This window comes from Heptranchias perlo, chromosome 5, assembly GCF_035084215.1.
Source record: "Heptranchias perlo isolate sHepPer1 chromosome 5, sHepPer1.hap1, whole genome shotgun sequence".
Lineage (NCBI taxonomy): Eukaryota > Metazoa > Chordata > Chondrichthyes > Hexanchiformes > Hexanchidae > Heptranchias > Heptranchias perlo.
Genome location: NC_090329.1, coordinates 71,678,932 through 71,699,853, shown reverse-complemented (window position 1 = coordinate 71,699,853; position 20,922 = coordinate 71,678,932). Strand labels below are relative to the sequence as shown.

The window sequence follows — 20,922 nt, the reverse complement described above, 5'->3', positions numbered from 1 at the left end:
GCCTTAAAATACTCCTTTTTTGAGTACAAGTTGCTGGACTAATTCTTCATGAAGCCTACATGACTTTCTCTCATTAGATAATATTTTCCTCCTCAGAGATAGATCTAAAAGGGTTCCCAAACTTTAAGAATATTTTTTTAAAAGTCCAATTTTCTTTGCATATTGCAATCATCCTCACCCAACTTCCTATTCCATTTAACAGTTTCTTGGTGTCTCTTCATTTCTGAAAACTGAGCCTTTTTAAAAATGGAACCAGCATACCATTTATCCTGAAACTTGCTACAGCTTCATATTTTAAATTATTTTCTATAATTAATACTTGTGTGAAGTGAGTAAACACAGTTTGACTCTTGGGAGAGTTTGGTGCTAGTGGAAGTTCAGGTTAACACTATTTACACTTTTAAGTTAGATGCAGAGGGATAGCAGTAGAAGGAACCACTCCCTGTTGAACAAGGGATGGTCCACTGGCTTGACAGCGATGGAGGATTGAGGGATCTGCTGGGCTTTGAGGCTACAGATTGTGGGGCATACAGTTTTATGCTGCTACTGGCCCACAGCACCTCATGGATGCCCAGCAAATTTAGGACCTTGTTGAAGCTCATCTCATACCAGATGCAGTCTTTCTAGCATAGTGATCTTCTGATAGCCTTGTGTCAATTGTCAAAGATAGGATTTGACATAGAGCCTATGGGCTCTATTTTAGCACCTGCTATCGGGTGCGTTCCTGGCGGAGGGGGCTCCGAAAATCGAGGAATCCCGGAGCAGGTCGGGAGCCCGGCTCCAACCCGCCCACTTCCGGGTTCCCCACAGATGCGCCGACGTGCGCGCGCAGCCCCTGCATGTGGGACACTCGCAGGCAATTAAAGCCAGCGGGGTGCCACTTAACAATATTTATCTTGGTATTTCAGGTCATTAACAGACCTAATTAAGGGAATATGTCAGGAGGGGTGGGATTTTAGAAACAACTGGGACTGTTTCCCATACTGGGGGAAACACTCCTAGTTGAAATGGACGTGTTGCAGCTATCAGCCTGTGGCAGCTGCAAAGGTCCATTAGACAGATGGTGGGGGGAGACCCTCACTCATTGCAGGAGGCCACTCTGTCACTTGGGACAAAGTTTGGCCTCCACCATCCTCCTCCTAACAATAAAATTCACCAACTTGCACACTTACCCCGGGGTCCAGAGACATGTACCTACCTTGCGGATCCCCTCAGATGTACATCTTCTGGATGGGGGCCACCGTAGCTGCAGTCATGACCTCCTCGGAGGGCGAACAGCATCACCAGCCTCGCCGGCCACGCCGTCCACCTCTGACACGTGGAGCTCCACAACACAGTGCTGTGACACATCCACCTGCACAGCAGGAGGGAGGGCAACCACAGAGAGAGATGCGTCGCAGGGGGCACTACCCTCGCCACAGGGTCCACAGACCAAGGCTCAGCTTCCTGGACCTCTCTGAGCAGCAGTGCACACGGAGGCTCAGAGTCACTCGACATGTAGTCATGGACATCTGCAGCCTCCTTCATGCCGAGCTGCTCCCGGCTGGCCCGAGCACCATCTTCTTACCTGTTGCTGTCAAGGTCACCACTGCCCTCAACAACTTCTCCTCTGCATCCTTCCAGGGTGCCACCAGGGACATCGCCGACGTCTCTCAGTCGTCTGCACAAAAGAGCCCTGCAAATACACCTACACCCACTTTGCAGTGACACAATGGGTGGCATCAGGTGTGGGTCTTCATTGTGATCCTCAGGAAAGGGCATTATTGCACAAACCAGACAAGATTCGCAAAGATGTGGCAGTAGTGGTGCCAATATAATATGTGATGTGAGTTGATCAGAATTTAAATATAAGTAAAAACCATGACAAACCCTCAAACACCCTTGTGCATCCCCTTCATGCTCACAACACGTCTGCCTTATGCTTCCTACTGCTCATACGTGATGCATGCCCTGTGGCTGCAGCACAGATAGTGGCAGGTTGAGTGAGGTCGACCGTGAAAGAGATGCATGAGAGGGTGAGTATGAGATAGATCCATGAGATTGTATGAGGATTGGATTGAGTGGTAGTGGCGGGATGAGCACTGGCGAGGTGAGTAAGTGCAGGTAAGATGAGGATGAGCTTTCAGTGGGTGTGAGGTGTGATGTGACAGAGTAGTGTTGGCAGTGCAGAAGGAGATGTGGGGTTGGGGCGGTGATGTGGCAGACAGAGTGTAGGGGAATGAGTAAGTGTACTCACTTTGGCTGACCTACTGAGGTCATTGCAGCGCCTCCTGCACTGTATGCAGGTGGGCGATATGTTGGTGGTGCAGGTGACCTCTTCTGCCACCTCGAGCCAGGCCTTCCTGGTGGCAGAGGCAGGCCGCTTCCTCCCGCCCGCCGTGGGGAAGATCTCTGTCCTCCCCCTCCTCCTTACCCCATCCAATGATACCTGGAGTGAGTCATCATTAAACCTGGGAGCAGCCTTCCCCCTGGGCTGCTCCGTGCTGTATTTTTTCCTGTTTGTTGCAGCATCTGTCAGTGGAGGACTGCCCCTTTAAATAGAGCTCCTCCAGCTGACAGAGCTTACTGCGCATGCGCAGTCCGCCCGACACGCAGCTCAGCAGTGGGGAACCCGGAAGACAAGGTAAGTGCATCCAATTAGGCTGCGATCGCGCCCGGGGCAGACTGATTGCACCGGGCGCGTTACCCACGTGCCCAATAGCCCCCCCGCCGCGAACCCGCAGCCCTGGCAATATCGAGCCGTTTGTTTCCCAATTGTAAACCACTAAAAATTCATAAAAATAGAAAAAGAAAGGATAAAATGCTACACCGTTTTTTTTTAAGAAAAGGAACATTCAGATTATTGAATTGAGGCATTCTTCGGATAACTGGTCACTGATTTGTTGGTATTGACAGTATCCATACAATGAACATGAATATCAACATTCAAATCGTCATTTTCATTAGTTTTTGGTACAGTGGAGCCCTAACTAAAATTAAGACTATTTTAACAGATAAAAAAAATTGAGGTTAAGAGGTACTTAATGTTACTAAAATTAAGATTGCATTTAAAGAAAGGTGTGTCATCTGAAACACTTAATGATGTTATAGCGCTCTGATCTCATCCAAATTGATTGTGAGCAGGCTGCACTGCCCATTAGAAGTGGATGAGCCAGAAATTCTCAAGGTCGAGACAAGCTAAGAATGCAGCTTGTTTTTCTAAGCCAAACATTTTTTTCTGAAATAAAATTAAGGACACAGGCTGAGAATCTAACTTGTTTCTTTAATTTCCTTTATTTTATTTTTGATAGGGAACAAATTAGGGGAAGAATTTGTTTCTTAAATTTATAGATATAGTCCTTCAGTAAATGAATATTTTGCACAATTTGTACACAAAATATGAGTGAAGCACTGACTGCTATAGGTTAGATTTTCCGACCAGCATTATTTTAACACTGGCATTAAGCTATTTAAGATAAAATAAATAAATTAACACTGACATTAAAATAACACTAATAGAATATCTCAACTTGAGTGTTTAAAGGAGAAGGCAAGCCTGGCAGAGTACTTTCAGTACAAATTAGTTCCCTATCTGTTTTAAGGGGAAAAAAAGAGTCTGATTTCAGCTGGGGCATTGTCAGGGTGTTATAATTGACTTCATTATCTATGGATTGGGAACAGGAAAAGTTAGAAAGAATTCCCACTCCAGATACAGTGAGCCCTGCCAAAAAGTGCACAGGTGGGGACAGGACAGTATATGGCTGTAATGCACCCCCCCCCCCCCACCATCCCAAACAATGAAATAGCCTGCCAACGTTCACTGGCTGAGCCTTCATGTGAAGAATGAACACTTGTGTTGTACCAAAAGACTACCTCAGCATGGGTGACCACTCGTGAGAAAGAAGGTACAAAAATTGGGAGTCAAAACAATTAACATTTACCTGGTATTGAATCTCTTTATTTAAGTCGTTCATTTCCCTGCCATACAGAACTGCCATCTTGGGCCTGCGCTCAAACTCTTGTGCTGCTTTGATGTCCTACATTTTGGGAGCAGTCTGGATGTATTCAGGACCAGCTCTGTGCAGTAATTTAGAGCTGAATGCCTTTGGACTTGCCTGGGGTCTTGAGAATAGTTAATAACTGGCTGGGTGTGGCAGTTTGTTTTTTTAGTTTCATTGCTTGGAAACAATCACTTCTTACGTTGCATGAGTGCGTCCATTATTTAGTCACAATATATTTGAGCAATGACAAGTGTGGCAGTTGGCTGTCAGCACTGAGAATTCAGAGTGTGACCATTCTATATGTTTGCCATTCTTTCAGCCCAATCCAGACCCCATATTTCCTTGTGAATTATTGTATATGTTGAGCTGAGCCAGATCAGTTTATCATCTCACCCAGGTGTGCTTACATAGTGCTTTCTAAGGCCCAACAGCATTGACAGGGCTTCAAATGCAGTGGGTAACCTATTGGTGATACTGGGCCTGAGAAAATTCTGTCCAGTGTCTCTACTTTGTGAGTTAGCTCCTCAAAACCTTGGTGACTGTGGATGTGGTGAACACTAACATAAGAACATAAGAAATAGGAGCAGGAGTAGGCCAATCGGCCCCTCAAGCCTGCTCCGCCATTCAATAAGATCATGGCTGATCTGATCCTAATCTCGAATCTAAATTCATGTCCAATTTCCTGCCCGCTCCCCGTAACCCCTAATTCCCTTTACTTCGAGGAAACTGTCGATTTCTGTTTTAAATTTATTTAATGATGTAGCTTCCACAGCTTCCTGGGGCAGCAAATTCCACAGACCTACTACCCTCTGAGTGAAGAAGTTTCTCCTCATCTCAGTTTTGAAAGAGCAGCCCCTTATTCTAAGATTATGCCCCCTAGTTCTAGTTTCACCCATCCTTGGGAACATCCTTACCGCATCCACCCGATCAAGCCCCTTCACAATCTTATGTTTCAATAAGATCGCCTCTCATTCTTCTGAACTCCAATGAGTAGAGTCCCAATCTACTCAACCTCTCCTCGTATGTCCACCCCTCATCCCCGGGATTAACCGAGTGAACCTTCTTTGTACTGCCTCGAGAGCAAGTATGTCTTTTCTTAAGTATGGACACCAAAACTGTATGCAGTATTCCAGGTGCGGTCTCACCAATACCTTATATAACTGCAGCAATACCTCCCTGTTTTTATATTCTATCCCCCTAGCAATAAAAGCCAACATTCCGTTGGCCTTGATCACCTGATGCACCTGCATACTAACTTTTTGATTTTCTTGCACTAGGACCCCCAGATCCCTTTGTACTGCAGTACGTTCCAGTTTCTCGCCATTAAGATAATAACTTGCTCTCTGATTTTTCCTGCCAAAGTGCATAACCTCACATTTTCCAATATTGTATTGCATCTGCCAAATCTCCGCCCACTCACCCAGCCTGTCTATATCCCCCTGTAGGTTTTTTATGTCCTCCTCACTCTCCACTTTCCCTCCCATCTTTGAATCATCTGCAAACTTTGATATGTTACACTCGGTTCCCTCCTCCAAATCGTTAATATAGAATAGAACAGTAGCATGTTAACAGCCAAAACAGTAGAATATACATCAGAGGAGATAATAATCAAAATTTATAATGCTCTAGTCAGACCACACTTTGAATACATTGTCCAATTCTGGTCGCCAAGAAAGAGAAACGTTCAAGTGCTGGAGGCAATGCAGCGAAGAGCCAAAAGGCTGATTCCTAGTGTCAGGTATAAATTATGAGAAGAGACTGGAGAAACTTGGGCTTTTCAGCCTGGAAACAAGGTGACTGAGACACGATCTTATCGATGTATACAAGATTATTACAGGTGTAGAAAAAGTTAAAAGGACTGTTACTTTAAATTGCCAGAGTAGAACAAGGGGCTCAGGTTGAAAAAGAGATGGGTACTTTTTGGACAGATATCAGGAAATTCTTGTTCATGCAAAGAATGATCAACATGCGGAATAAACTTCCAGATAGAATAGTGAAGGCAAACACCCTGAAATCTTTTAAAAGACAATTAGATGCTACAATGGTGTGACAGGATCTCTCTGGATGGATAATTTAGATGGGCTAAATGGCCTTCCTCCTCCATAATTATCTTGTGGTTAAACCCACGGAACTCAAGCTGCTAAATAGAAGCACAATAACACATCTAAGTATTTTTAACCATTTTATAAAGAAACAATCTTAAAGTTTAACTGGGTTATATTACATTTGGACACTTTGAAGGAATCAACTCAAGGACCTTGTTTAATTTCATTAGGAGCCTTTAATTTGCCCAGTCATGTGACTAATTCTAAGTATTCGATTTGTCCCTCACTAACCAAGCCCCTTAACAATTGGATTGTCGTTCAACTGATGAGATGAACTTGTGTATAATTTGACTGTTTTTCACTCGTTGCTTTTGAAACCTGTATCTTACATGGATATGCAAGGGATTTCTCTTTTAAATTGATTCAACAATTATGTGAAGTAAAATGTTTAAAGCAGCAGTTCCAGCAAAGTTACGTTGGCGAAGCGGAAGCAGCTCCAAGGAAATTCCCGGCCCATGAGTTTGAGTCCCAACTTGTCTTGATTCACTTGCCTCGGTTGGTTGAGATTTGTCAGACCTCAGCTCTGCCAATATGGATGGATTTGACATGCTTGGGTCAGGCCATTCATTAGCTTAGCAGTTTGTAACTCACAGGAATGAAGAAAACAACAAATACTGGAAATCCAAAGTAAAAACAGAAAATGCTGGAAGAATGCAGCAGGCAGCTCAGCACCTAAAAGAGAAAAACATTAACATTTCAGCTGTGACCCTGTTTAGCCAATTCTAATGAAGGATTATGCTCAAAATGTTGACCTATCTTTCTCATTCACCAATCCCACACTCCTGTCAGGCAGCCACACATGAAGGGAGCGAAAATCAGAAAATTAGCACTACAGTATTGTATCTCTATCTCCAGGTTATAGTCTCTTCCTGCATGGCTCCTTTCTTGGAGCACAGGATTGATGAATTTACTGTGCTGTCTGTGAGAGAATCAGACAAAAATACATCTAGGCGGTTGTAATTTTATTTTTCAGTTCTCTTCACATGGTCCATGTGTTACATGAGTAACAAATTACTTTAGAACACTTCATTATAATTTTAACCAAAGTTCACATGACTTCCTCTCCAAACATAGGAATGTTCAGAAATGTATGTACCTGCATCCACTATCTCAATTGTTTTAAAATTCAGAATTTGACTCTTCGATCAGTGACAGGCATATTTTCATAAACTGAATTGTTGGGAGTTTTGCATTTGTGTATGTGAAATATAACCTCAATTGTTCATAAGCTACTGTCATTTATTAAAGAGGTGGTGTAACAGTCATGTTCCTTGATTGCATATCTTGATTAGTGCAAAGCCTACCATATTGAATCAAAGTGGTTACTAGACTCTAAATTGTGGGCTAGAATCATTGTTCAAAATATGAGAAGTCTTTCCTCTTCCCTCAAACACTTCATTATTATCATTAAACACCCCAAATCCAAAGTAAATGTTTTATAAAACACAATTGTATTTTGTCCTGTCAGATGGTAGCCTCTATACATTAACTGGCAATGTAGAACATGCAGAAAAAGTGATCTGCACCGCATCTAGTTTTACAGGGGAAGTATACTGGAGTTGAGCAGTAACAGGATTCACCTCCTATCTTTTTATTACGTTGATCTAATCACGTTGCATCCTTTTGTTGGATTATGTACCTCATCTGCTGGAAGCATAACTATAACACAAGAACATTTTGAGTATTCCATTCACAGCACATAGTAAAAATAATCCTATAAACAGTATAATTACCAAGTGCAAAATGTTAGTTTTCATTTGTGCATTTTTGCAACTAATTTATGCGGCATTTATTTCTTTGTTGCTTCTCCTTCAGTTATTGGTTAAATAGTAAAAACACTCGTACAGATTTAAATGGTTGCAGATTAATCATTACTTACAGAGCTTGCTTATCATGGGACATTATTAACAATGACAGCTATTAATTTTATACATATAAATTACAGAACTATGTTAATAAATATTTATCTTTCTCTAACACAGTATTTTTTTCTTTTGATAGGCTTGTTTATCTTTCCGATCTATTACATTTGTAAGAAGCAGAGGAAAAGGTCACAGACTGGCATGTTTACGTAAAAAAAAACAAGCCTTGTTTACATGGGTAACGACGGATGTGTCAGGGTCCTCACAGAACTCCGCAGTGAGAAGCAATAGTACGTTATTAACAACCAGATATTGAACAAACATGAATCTGAGAATGTTGTCATGAATTATTTTTTGGCCATATTACATTTTAACTCTAAGTAGTACATACCGTTCTCGGAATAACTTCCAAAGACCTGGCTTCAAGCACTGTGATCTACAACTCAAGAAAGAAGAAATTAATCAGATTGCTTTCTTTTTATGGATGGATCTGGGGTAAAAGATAACAGTACTGAAGTATTGGCTGTTTACCCATTTTGCACATGATAACAGTAGTGGAAGTGAAGCTCGCATGGAGTATAAACACTGGCATGGACCAGTTGGGCCGAATGGCTTGTTTCTGTGCTGTAGATTCAATGTAAGCTATGATCATGGATGGTGTGGGCCTCTGGCAATGTTTGCACTTCTTGCATTGTCCTAACACTGTCTTAAAACCTCAATTTTTGAAGAGAACTTTTCTCTGCACTATGTGATATTTCTGTTCTCTTCACAATGAAGCTTCTTATCTCAAGGGATGCTTATGTACTATACACTCCACTTCATTGAGAAATCATCTAATTGGATATTTCATACACAGCTCTTTTTGCAGTTATTATTTGCAGAGGTGGCAATTGTAATTTAGCTCAAGCCTTTAGAGTAAACCTGGGTCCTTTAGAATACTGCCCGAGTTGACTCTGCCACTTAATCCAAACAGCAAGCAGACCTGATCTGTGTAATTCTGGAGTCATGGTCAATAGCATGAGTCTGGATTTTAGCCAAAATAATGTATACAGTAGGTTTTGTCCTCAACAAAGACTGTCCTTGCTTTATTTCAGTAGTGCAAAATATTGGAATCTGCTCAAAACTAACTGGTTCCTGAAGTGTGAACATGCAGAACAAATTCAGATCATGCAAAAGCAAGCCTTTGTAACTTACATCTCAATTAGTACAAGTTCAACTGATGGCCTAGGATCTTCCCACTTAGCTTCACTGTCAATTGCCAATTGTGACTAATTGCCAGGATAGTAAAAGTGAAGAAAATCCTGAGACCAGATCTGGCAATCACATTTGACCTGCTTGCATTCCATTTAGTAACATTAAATGATGCCATCTTAAAGTAACTTTTAGTGCCTTATTAGCAATTTTGTTTTGTGGGAGGAGAACCTTTCTGCTGCTAATAGCCATGCTATAGATAAGATATAGTTCAATTCTATTGCTGTAGTATAAAATGGGTCACTTGACAGTCTAAGCATAATTTTTTAAAAGCCCTAATGTTAACTAATATTGCAGAGAACTGCAAAGAAGTTGTAAGTGTGGAAAGGTTTTGTGATTCTGCTAGAAATGTTTCTTCATGGCTGATATTCTTACAATTACAGAGAAACTTACTGATCTTCCAGTACCCCCTTTCATTAGAGAACTGTAGTCCTAAGTATTGCATTTCCATGCTCTGTTCATTAGAACTTGGGAAAATGTAGAAGGCAAAAGGGCATTTGGTTCAACAAGCCCACTTCTTCCATTGTCCATATTTAATTAACCTTAATCATGGATTATGTCCCACTCATTTAAACTCAAACGCCCTCAATGTGTAGCTTAGTATTTAATTTGTTTTGTTTATTAAAACTTCATATTGACTGAAGTTTTTCAGTGAATAACTGTAACCCTACAATATTTTTACTAATACATATCCCTTCAACATGAGCACGTATTGTGTTTCCTGTCACATTGTGTATTATCTGCATTAAAAAAAATCTTTGTTGGCCCAAAATCCTTTGAATGCAGTTTATCTCCCTTACACTTCTCACATTAGCAAATTTATTTCAAGAAGCACTGTTCTCCAAATCATTTTTGGATAGTGTGAATGACTGGGAAACCAAACAAACTACTGCAGAATTCCATTGGTCTCTGAACCCAGGCAGAGCTCTTTTTTAAGTTTAACACAAGCACCTGCTTCCTATTACCAAATTAGTTTTCAGTCAGCTATCTAATATGCTATTAATTCCCTGAGCCTTAACCTTCTTTAAAAGTCCCACATGCGCAACTTTAACAAATGTTTTTTGAAAAACTGAATAGTCTTCATCAACTAGTTTAGTTAGTTCCTCAAAGAATACCAGTGCTTCTAAATCCATGCTGATTGCTACTTTGAGCCTTTGACAACATCCCATAGAATGCTCTTAAACATTTTTTAACCAATGTAGTTGGGCTAAATTGTCTCTAATTTCCAGATTCGCACCACATCCCTTTTTTGAATACTGGGTTAAAATCATCATCCTCCATACCTTGGGTACAGCTCCAGGATTTATGGAAGTTCTGAAAATATTGATCTCTGCAGTCAAAACCCAGTTGGATCATAATTTATGCTGATCCAGTAATTTGTCCTGATATTGCACCATCTCAGCACCATTAGCTATCGTTTGTATTTCTCCTTTTAAACCAATTTGAAAGTTTGTGCTTGTTCCTTTTTATTTTACTACAGCAAAAATCTGTACTGAAGTGCTTGAGAAATGAATAATTTCTAAATTCTCACAATTAGTTTAAATATAATACTTACCAGTTTGTAGCGTTTATAGGTATTGTATTATTTTCCTATTAAGTTAATAAGGTGCTCATTATTAAGATTTCAGATCATATCCTACACACCTACCATAATTGATAAATTATTTGTATAGGGTATCTGAAAGATAATTTCTGCGATAAACTGACTCGTGATTGCGAACATTTATTTTTATAACTTCTAAAAGGGTAATACAGTACTTTTTAAAACAATGTGATATTGACAGGTTTTGACTAATGATGAGGTCACTAAAATCCTACCAAGGCTTGACATTGCACAGTGCAAATATCTGTTTGATTGTAACAGAAAGTTGTGATTGGCTTAGAATTACATCAAAGCCCGTGATAAAAGTATGTGTTTTGGGGAGAAATTGTTTTTGTACTTTCTGCAAAATGAAATATCAATTCAGGTACAATCTGTGAAAATATTTTGTGGTGGTAATGGTGTAACTGCATTGATGCCTCCCCCGCAAATAACGCTGAAGAAACATAAGGGCTAATTCCATGAGCCAGTGGCTCCGAGAGGAAACCATTCTTGCAGGGAGCATGGGGCAGAGAATTGGGGCTCTGACCTGTGCTTCCTTTGAATACAGCCCCCTTGCTGGGAGCACAGGATCATGGAATTAGGCTGGGATCTACAAGTTCATATTTCACTTAAAAGTAACACTGTTTTGGTTGGTATTTTTCCATTAACTGTAGGATCGTTATCAGGATTGACCCTCTTACACTTGCAAACATTAATTTTCTCAGATCCAAAATGCCAACCTTTGTATATGCTGAAATTTTAGAATATTATTAAATTCATTGATTTAAGATTTTAATAAAACTTTTGATATTTTCATTTGATTTTTTTTTAGTTCTGTGAAATCAAGTGACATTAGTGCTAATGGTCCAGACTATACTGTTGTCCTTCACATCTCTCTCTTCTATCTGTTTCTTACATACATGAAGTAAAATAGAGAAGTCCATTACTTAATCATAGATATTAAATAATTTTTGTCATGGCATATTCCTCTTTACTGTATAATGGTTTACTTACTCAGAAGTTTGAACAATCGTCAGCTGCTCTTAAGGATGATTTTTCACAATTTTGAAATTGATGGGATAAATTTTCATCTCCACCGCCTAGGCAGTAATTTGGTGAACTGATCACTTACCCATTGTGGAACCCACCTGATTTTGATTCTACTGATTTCAATTAAATTAAAATTGGGCGGGTTCTACAGCAGGTAGGCGATCCACTTCGCCAGATTACTGCCCAGGCACCGAACATGAAAATTTGCCCTGACGAGACATTTTCTTCCCTCTTTTCCTTTTGGTTTTCAAGATTCATCCTCTCTCGTTCTTTCCTGTATCCCTCATATACCCTCCCTGCTTGTTTGTGTATCTGAGATGCCCTCATCCACACCTGTATCTGAAGTAACACCTTTCTTCTTCACACACTTGTTTCCGCAGTCAATTGCTCTCCATTGCCCTTTCTCCCATTTGTTCCCTTTAATCTGAAACCCCTCCTGAGCAATCTTAGGAACATTTCTGCCTCATTGATGAATCCCATATCATCAATCAGGAATTTGCACAGGATTGGCCAAATTATTTTTTTTACTCAGGGAATGAGTTATACATTGGGCAGGGGTAGGAGCCCAGCCTATATTTGAAAAATGGTCTAACCTGCTTGTAGAACACTATAAAAATTGTCACCTGCATCATTTGGAATAGCTTACTATTTTTGGCCACGTGTGCAACCAGAATGGTTATTTAGAAATGGTAGCTAACCATGATACGGATTCAGGAATTTCCCTGGGGTTCTCCCAATTGACCACCATAACATCGGCAGAAGATCAGTGGAAACCCCACTCGTAAACAGGTTTTCCACCGAAGTTACAGCAGCCAATCGTGAGAACTCCCAAGCAAGTTCCCATTGAGATTCTTTAATTGTGGTTACTTCTAACCCTAATTCTTTAAACTCTGACCCTTTTTAGTTTGTGAAAGTGTGTCGTATTGGAAGATAATATATTGGATTGTGAAAAGATGAAGTAAAAAATTATAAACACTCTGCTAATTTGAGCAATCAAGTTGGTATAACAAATGCTTGTTTGATCTATGAAGGAACTAATTTAGCGAAACCACACACCACAATGGCATTTTGTACAGTACTTCCTCTTTCAATCAGTATCATTCTGGTTCAGGTCACTTTTTATTTGTTCCATTTCTCTCTTTTGTCTTTCTAACAAGATATTTGATTTTTCCAGAATGGTTATTAGGGTAACTTCATGAGCAGACTTGGTAACTGGACAGATATATTGGTTTTATTATTTAAGTCATTTTTAATGTAGGTAATTTTTTCAGTTTCCAAATGGCTGCAGTAGAATGAAAGCTGCATAGTGTCGTTAAAAGAGACGGTTTCTGTTTGTGAGTATTAATGGATAATTCATCACCAAAGCGTGTGCCTTCTTTATTTGATGTGGCTCCAATTAGTCATTTTCACTAAGCAAGTTGCTTAAGTTATGGCTACAGCTACTCAGCAATGGTTCAGAGTACAAATCCATAAGGGTGTTAATTTTTTAATGCCAATTTAAATTTCTCTCCCCCCATAGGAGAGAGTAGGGGAAAACTTGAATCTAGAGGTACTTTGCACTTGTGGTAAATGTTTATTGATCTTCTGCCAACTGTAGGGTCCTGCTGGTCAGGATCAAAAGAAAACTCAACAGTTTTACTTTTACAACATAGTTCCACTGTGGATTGTGCTGAGAAAATATATTTAAGCTTATTCACATTAACTTTATGGTTTCATTTTTAAAAAAAGGAAATGTACTTGTTAATCCAATCACACTGTTACAGCCAATTCCATGAAAACCACTAAATGAATCAGATTAGTAAAAATTACAGTGCATAATAAATTCTATGTAAATGTGTCTGATTAACGACTCATCTGCATTCATAAACTAGAAATAACAGCTTGGGTAGTTCAAGTGACATGTGACTGGACCACAAACAACTACCAGTACTATTTCTGATAGCTTTTTGTGCAAAAACAATAGCTGAAATAATGTGACTAAGTATATCAAATGTACTATTCTAGAGAAAAATAAAATGGAATTACATTGTGTCAAGTCTTTAATATTAAGTCAATACTTGTACTTTCTCCTTTGTTTTGATTTCTTTCCCTGCATGTAACAAAGTGCTGAATTCACAACAAAATATTCAACTTCTTTGACTGGAAGACATTTTTGAATCCTTTAATTTTCTACAGTCTAGCAACTTTAAATAAAACATGGAAATATGAACACATTTGTTTACGTTACAGATGGTATCCCTTTTAGGAGTCTATGTTTTGGGACCGGGATCCAATGTAGGTCAGTGCGCACAGGGTGAGCATGGCTTAGTGCAGGATAGGATACGGGCAGCAGAGTTTTGGATGAGCTGAATTTTATGGAGGGCAGAGGATGGGAGGCCAGCCAGGAAAGCATTGGAATAGTTGTGTCTGGAGGTGACAGGAGCATGGATGAGGGAAATAAAAGCTGTTGCAGGACAACTGGACAACAAACCCGCATTTGACCATGATGTCAAAATAGAGAAAAATGTATGCAAAGCAGAGGAAGATCAGTGTAAGAAGTCTCAGTCAGGGGCAGGAGGTTCAAATTTGTACCCAGGGGCTATGGATGGCAAATCCAAAAATCAACGGGCCAGCGATCCAGGCACTTATGCTGTGATCACTCCGGCTGGGATTCTGCTGCTGATCCAGGCGAACTTTCTGAGGTTAGGGTGAGGTTTCTTAATTTTCTTGCAATGGCAGCTGCTCACTATGTTTGAGGACACAAAGTCCAGTGGAAGAATGTCAGACTGGGAGTTATCAGGACCCTCTACTCTAGAATAAACCTGGATGCCCTCTGTGGCCTCTCTTGTAATGAGGCCATTTTAATAATAGTGAGGGAAAAAAATGTTTCCCCTAGATCCACAGGGGTCGAGTCCTCAATCCCAACCTGGGGCTCACTTCTGCCCTTGCTGACAGGGGGATGTGGAGGGTACACTTTGTCCGACTAGGAGTGCCTCTGTCGACCATACATTGTATCCCAGAGAAAGTCCGGAATGCATGAAGTTCAATATTCAGAGTGCCTGCCCCGATGGTGATGGCTATGTTTATGGTGGATGGAGATTCTGCCTGCACAAGGCCATCGCAGACTGTTGATGACATAAAAGTGTAACAATAATTCTACATGTAAATTATGTGAGGCCACTCTAATCACTAAATAGCTACATTACATTGTGGCAACTGGAAAAAATATCCTTGGTATAAACAATCGACCAATTACACAAATATTGCTTTCTTTTTAATTAAAGATAGTTGTAGTATATAATTAGGTTTTAAAACACATCAACCATGTAAGGAGACCACCACTAAGGAGGAACAAAACTGCAAAGAAAAGGTATGCAGTGGAAATGAAGCAGAAAGCATTAGAATAATAGAAACATAGGCTAATAGAAAATATAGTACGCCATACCCACAGAGTGCCGGATACCAACTATATTCTTGCTAAAACTAATTAAACAGATTATGTCAGAAATCATCATTAAACGTAGACTGACTCCTAATTATACCAGTTTGTAATTTCTGCTGCATCTAATTAGGGATTTGTCCCCAAGTGTATATGGGACTTCGGAATATCAAATGTTTTAAAGACAGGAATTTTAAAATTGTCATTTAAGTTTCCTGACACGTGCCTTTAGTTTGAACAGGCCATCCATTAGTGGAGTTTTCCTTGCAGTATGGTGTTTTAGGTTGTCCTGGCGACATTGGGTTCACCTGCTCAAATGTGGACACTGAAACAAACTTTAATATCATAGTAATAAGTTGCTCAGATGTCAGAAGTAGTCATTACCGTAATATACCTTGTACTACCAAAATAAACATTAAAAATATAATTCTAGCTAAAACTAAAACTCTAACATTTTTGTTTTTCTTAACAGCTTCTACTTTTCCCCAAATCACTCTTATTCCCAACTTTTGCTCATGATCATTTTTATTATTTAACTTTGCTTAATAGAGAGCTTGACAGGTCTGCTGTCCTTTTGCCAGCACCCACACCCCACTTCTATTTGCTCAGTCAATATGTTGCTACTCCAACAAAAAATTAAGGACTACCTGGCCTCATTCTGGGTAATGAAGTAGAGAAAGTAAGGCATGAAGAATGTTTTTTTTTAAGCACATTAATAGTAAGTGGATAGAGGTTGGGGCACTAAGACGTGAAGGAGACCAACTTGTAGTGAACATAGAAACATAGAAAATAGGAGCAAGAGTAGGCCATTCGGCCCTTCGGGCCTGCTCCGCCATTCAAAATGATCATGCCTGATCGTCTAACTCAGTACCCTGTTCCCGCTTTTTCCCCATATCCCTTGATCCCTTTAGCATTAAGAAATATATCTATCTCCTTGAAGCATCTAATGATTTGGCCTCCACTGCCTTCTGTGGTAGAGAATTCCACAGGTTCACCACCCTCTGAGTGAAGAAATTTCTCCTCATCTCGGTTCTAAATGGCATACCCCGTATCCTGATACTGTGACCCCTGGTTCTGGACTCCCCAGCCATCGGGAACATCCTCCCTGCATCTAGTCTGTCTAGTCCTGTTAGAATTTTATATGTTTCGATGAGATCACCTCTCATTCTTCTAAACTCTAGTGAATATAGGCCTAGTCGACCCAATCTCTCCTCATATGTCAGTTCTGGTAAACCAAGTGAGGGATTGGTAGAAATACGAAATAAGTACTTTACCTCAGCTTTCACAGAGGAGGTGGATATTGGGATTGCAAAACCAGTAGAAGTGGGTGCAGAACAGTTAGTGGGAGTTACTATTCAGAGAGGAATGGTACTAAAGAGATAACTCAAACTTAAGATAGGCAAATCACTGGACCGGATCGTTTACATCTGAGGATCCTGGTGGAAGCTAAGGAAGGAATGATATGGCTGGCACTTGAGTAGGTTGCTGTGCAAATGTTATTGATTGTGATTTTTTTTTCCAGGGCATGGAAAGATGGAGGACAGTTCATGCTACAGGTGCATGGGATAATTATGAGAAAGTTTTGTCTGTAAGAGACGATTGAACAGCTCTTGCTCTGCTTGTCACGTTCCCCAAGCTCCTGAATGGCATCTCCTTGCTGATGTTCGGTGCCTTTCTGCTCCAGACGGTCCATATTGATTCCTCACTAAAGATCAAAGTTATGGAACATGCTGCAAATGATACCTTGGCTGAGCTGTTACTGGTATTAAGTTCACAAACATGGTTTTTATGATATTTCTCTTTAGTGCATTTGGGAGAAGTGTTCATAGCTTTTCTAATAAAATCTTTAATTATTTACTTCATTTACAGGATGTCGATTGAGTTTTATTCTCATACAGAGGGTATGAATTGTGACAAAGGACTGTAAAAGGTTGCAGTGGTAAGGATGTGGGTGAGGCAATGGAGGGATTTGTAAATGTGAATGAGGATTGTGAAGTCAGTGCATTGGGGGGATGGGGAGCAATTTAAAGTAGGACAGGATACAGAAGTTTAGGCAAGGTGTAGTTTAGGAGGCTGGTGAGGAAAGTATTGGAAAAGTGGAACCTTCCTATTCTAACTTCCTGGTTTTTAACTTGTGTCACTGATATTTGAGCCTTTCACCAGAGTGAACAATTTGTCTCTGTCAGCTTTGTCAATCTCCTTCACAATCTTGAAAACCTCAGTTAAGTTAACTTGTAATTCCCTCTTTTCCAAACAGATCAATCCCAACTTCCTTAACTTTTCCTAATACCCAGATTACATGAGTTGCTCGCCTTTGTACAGGATATTAACATCCTTCTTAAGATAGGTGGCCAGAATGCCATAACGGTGCTCCACTTGAAGTCTGGCCAATTCATTATGCAGCAACATTGTAGCCACTTTTGAATTGTATGTTATCTACAAATGCAACCCAGTTCCTTTTATCTTTATACCATCATATATTGCCCATCTCTCTATAGGAGTGATACTGGGATCCAGCATCCAGAAAGTCTTTGCCCTGTGCTCTCTGCTGGAAGCATGGGAACTCTGAGGGGGTTAAATTGGATAACCTCTGAAACCGGGCGTGGGTTTTGCGGTGCGCTATTAACCCATGCCCGGTCGTTGAGACGCAGGCAACACGAGATTCATGCTGCCTGATAATCTCCATGATTTCTGCGTGCAGCCAGCGCTACCTCCACTGCAGAGTGGCTGCACCCACCAGCAAGGGGCCTGATATGGGGTGCGGCCAGCACTACTTAAAGGCAGCCTGCACCTATTAAATTCAGTTGGTGGTGGAAGAAAAGTCTAATGGCCGGACCTGTGAGAGAGCATGCACCAAGGTTCTCGGATGATGCACTAGAGGCCTTGATGCACAAGGTGGACCACTCTGTAGCCACAGGATGGCAGGAGGCCCTCCAGACACCAGCCGCGGAGGTGGTGGGAGGAAGTGGCGCTGGAAGTGGCTGCAGTGCTGGAAAAGGTTCAATGATTTGACATGAGTGGTCAAGGTGAGTGAATTCAAGTGTCAAGTGGCGTATCTTACCAACCGCAGCACTACTTCACGCATGACACCGCCCCCCCCCCCCCCCCCCGGCCATCGCCCACCTACCAACAAACGCTTTCCATCCATACACAACACTACACTTTGGATGCTGCATCTCACCATCATTGTACCACTCTTGCAATCCACACATCCACTACTCACAGGTCACACACTGGCAGCTATTCAAGCATGACAGCCACATCACCCAAACACCTTGCAGGACACTCACTGACACACTGCACTTTGTCTGACAGGAGAAGGTGGCGCATAACAGCCGACAGTAGCAAAGTCCTGGGAGAGGACAGGCATACCTAAACATCCTCACTCCCGTGGAGGAGACAGTGCTGGGGGTCATTGGGTGGGCCGTCGCTGCGGCTATGACCACTGACATTGCTAGAGGTATCGATGATGAAGGGTCTCTGCATACCTAATCCTCCTCTTCATTTCCCACATCTCCCTCATCCCACAATCTTTTCTGACTCATGTGCTGCAGATGGTGGCACACACATCTTACTTTCTTCTCTCCCCGCACCATAACTCAACCCGTCTCCCTTTGTCATTGCAGATACCCAAGAACTGGAGTCGGCACTGTCCGAGGTGGAGGAGAAGGAAGACACTGACAATGAAGTCACTTGATCTGACACTCTCAGCCACCAGGTCAGATACTGACACTATGTGTAGTGTAAAGGCTAGGTTAGAGGAGGGATCTGCACATGGTGAGACACCTGACACAAGTGCGCAGGAGCCGAGGTGGGTGTGGCGGGGAACGGATACCACAGGTGCCAGCTCACCGGAGTGCGAGATCACTCACTAGTTCTGCTGCAGAGGAGTCAGATGATGACTTCGATGGGCCAGGCTACAGAAGAAGGCTGATGGGCGTACATAACCAAATGCTTGGTGCACTGGAAAGCCTTCCAGAAAGCCTGCGCGTAATGTGAAGGGGCCTGGAGGAGTCCAGCTCCAACTTGGCACAAGGCTTGACGCAGAGTTTGGAGCCCATCCTTTCCCACATGGAATGGGTGGTCACCTCCATCAGCACAGCCGTGGAACCCACCATGACGCAGCGTCTGTTGACCGATGTCACAGCTTCCATTGCAGCATAAACATCTGCCACCCAACGTCTGACTGCTGCTTTGGAAGCTCAGACTGTTGCTATTGTAGCTCTGGGTTCCACTGTGGAATGGGGCATCACAGCACTCCAGCAATCTGTTCTCCAGCAGATGACCAAGGTTGCTGAGGTGCTTCCCCGTGCGCGTGGCAGTGGTGCCATGGCAGTTGAACCTGTTGTCCCCTCTCAGGATGACAGCATTCCTGCTCCCACTCCTGCCACACTGCCAGTCCCCTTGCTGTTGCCTGTCAGCCAGCCAGGGCAGACTGCTGCAGCCCATGCCAAGATGGCGCAGTCTGAAGCCAGGCCCTCCCATCCCAGAGCTGCTCGAGGTCGTCCTCCACGGCCCCTGTGCACGTTCCTCAGTTGAAGGTCAGCAGCCTTCCACCACCCATGCTCCAGCCACTGGGGATACACCTCGTAGGAGCACTAGGAAAGGTAAAGGCACACTGATAACAGGCACTAAGGGAATGCACAAGGGTGAATAGTGTAATGTTGCTTATGTCGTTTCATGTGTTAAGTTATAAATTTGTATTCGAAATCCCAGTTGGTGGTGATTTTCATTTATGCGATAAGCTGCAGGAAGAAAGCAACGTGTGATCATAAGGAGGACCATTTGATGGTCATGTGGGAAAGGAAAGATGAGGAGTGTGGGACTGTTGGTGACTTGGGGGGGGTGGGGGGGTGTTGTTGAGGTTACTGATATCGCTCATTAATAAGGTGAGCACACAGAGCCCTGGCAGACAGGGCTGCACACTTTGTTGCCTCCTTGACTCTTCCTCCACTTCCTCCTCCTTCCTCTGGCTCAGGGTCTCGCCGACTAGGCAGTGGCAAGGGCTGTCCTCTCATAAGGGTGAGGTTGTGCAATGTGCAACATACAACGACAAATCTTGACACTCACTCAGCTAAGTATTGCAGGGCTCCTCCAGAACGGACCAGGCAGCGAAGTGTTGCTTTAGGATGCCTATGGTGTGCTCGATGATGTTTTGTATGGCTGCATGGTTCTCATTGTAGGCCTGTTCTGCATGTGTGCATGCATTCGTGACCAGAGTCATGAGGGAATAGCCCTTGTCGCCCAGTAGCCAGCCTTTGACTTGCCGGGCCGGTTGAAAGATTGGTGGGATGTTGGACTGCTGCACAATGAAGGCATCATGACTGCTGCCAGGGTAGCGGGCATTGACCTGCATGATACACTGTGTGTGGTCGCACACCAGCTGCACATTGAGGGAGCGGAACCCTTTCTGTTCATGAAGATGGCCGAGTTGAGATGTGGAGCATGTATGTCAATATCCGTGCAGTCAATGGAACCCTGCACCATGGGGAAGCCTGCAACGCGAGCAAACCCTCATGCTCACTCATTCTGCTTCTATCTGTCAAGAGGGAACATTACGAATCTGTTGCACAGTTCGTACAGTGCCTCAGTGACCTCCTTTATGCAGCAGTGCACTACAAACTGTGAGATGTTGCACGTATCGCCAGCAGCAACCTATAAGGATCCAGAGCCG

The 20,922-nt window shown here is 42.2% G+C and overlaps 1 protein-coding gene across 2 annotated transcripts in view; it reads left to right on the top strand.

Annotated features, from left to right (window-relative positions):
- rnf217 (ring finger protein 217) overlaps positions 1–17,021 on the top strand; it is a 114,376-nt gene extending 97,355 nt beyond the window's left edge. Inside the window, exons 6-7 of one of the 2 annotated variants that reach the window (XR_010962911.1) lie at positions 8,087–8,237; positions 16,771–17,021. Coding sequence is in view for 1 of the 2 variants with exons in the window: in XM_067984594.1 (XP_067840695.1) it covers positions 8,087–8,160 (74 nt within the window). In the remaining variant the exon portion in view is untranslated. Of the gene's footprint in view, positions 1–8,086; positions 13,862–16,770 lie in introns of those variants that run through there. The other variant, XM_067984594.1, reaches the window with a different exon arrangement.
- Positions 17,022–20,922: the final 3,901 nt, after the last annotated feature.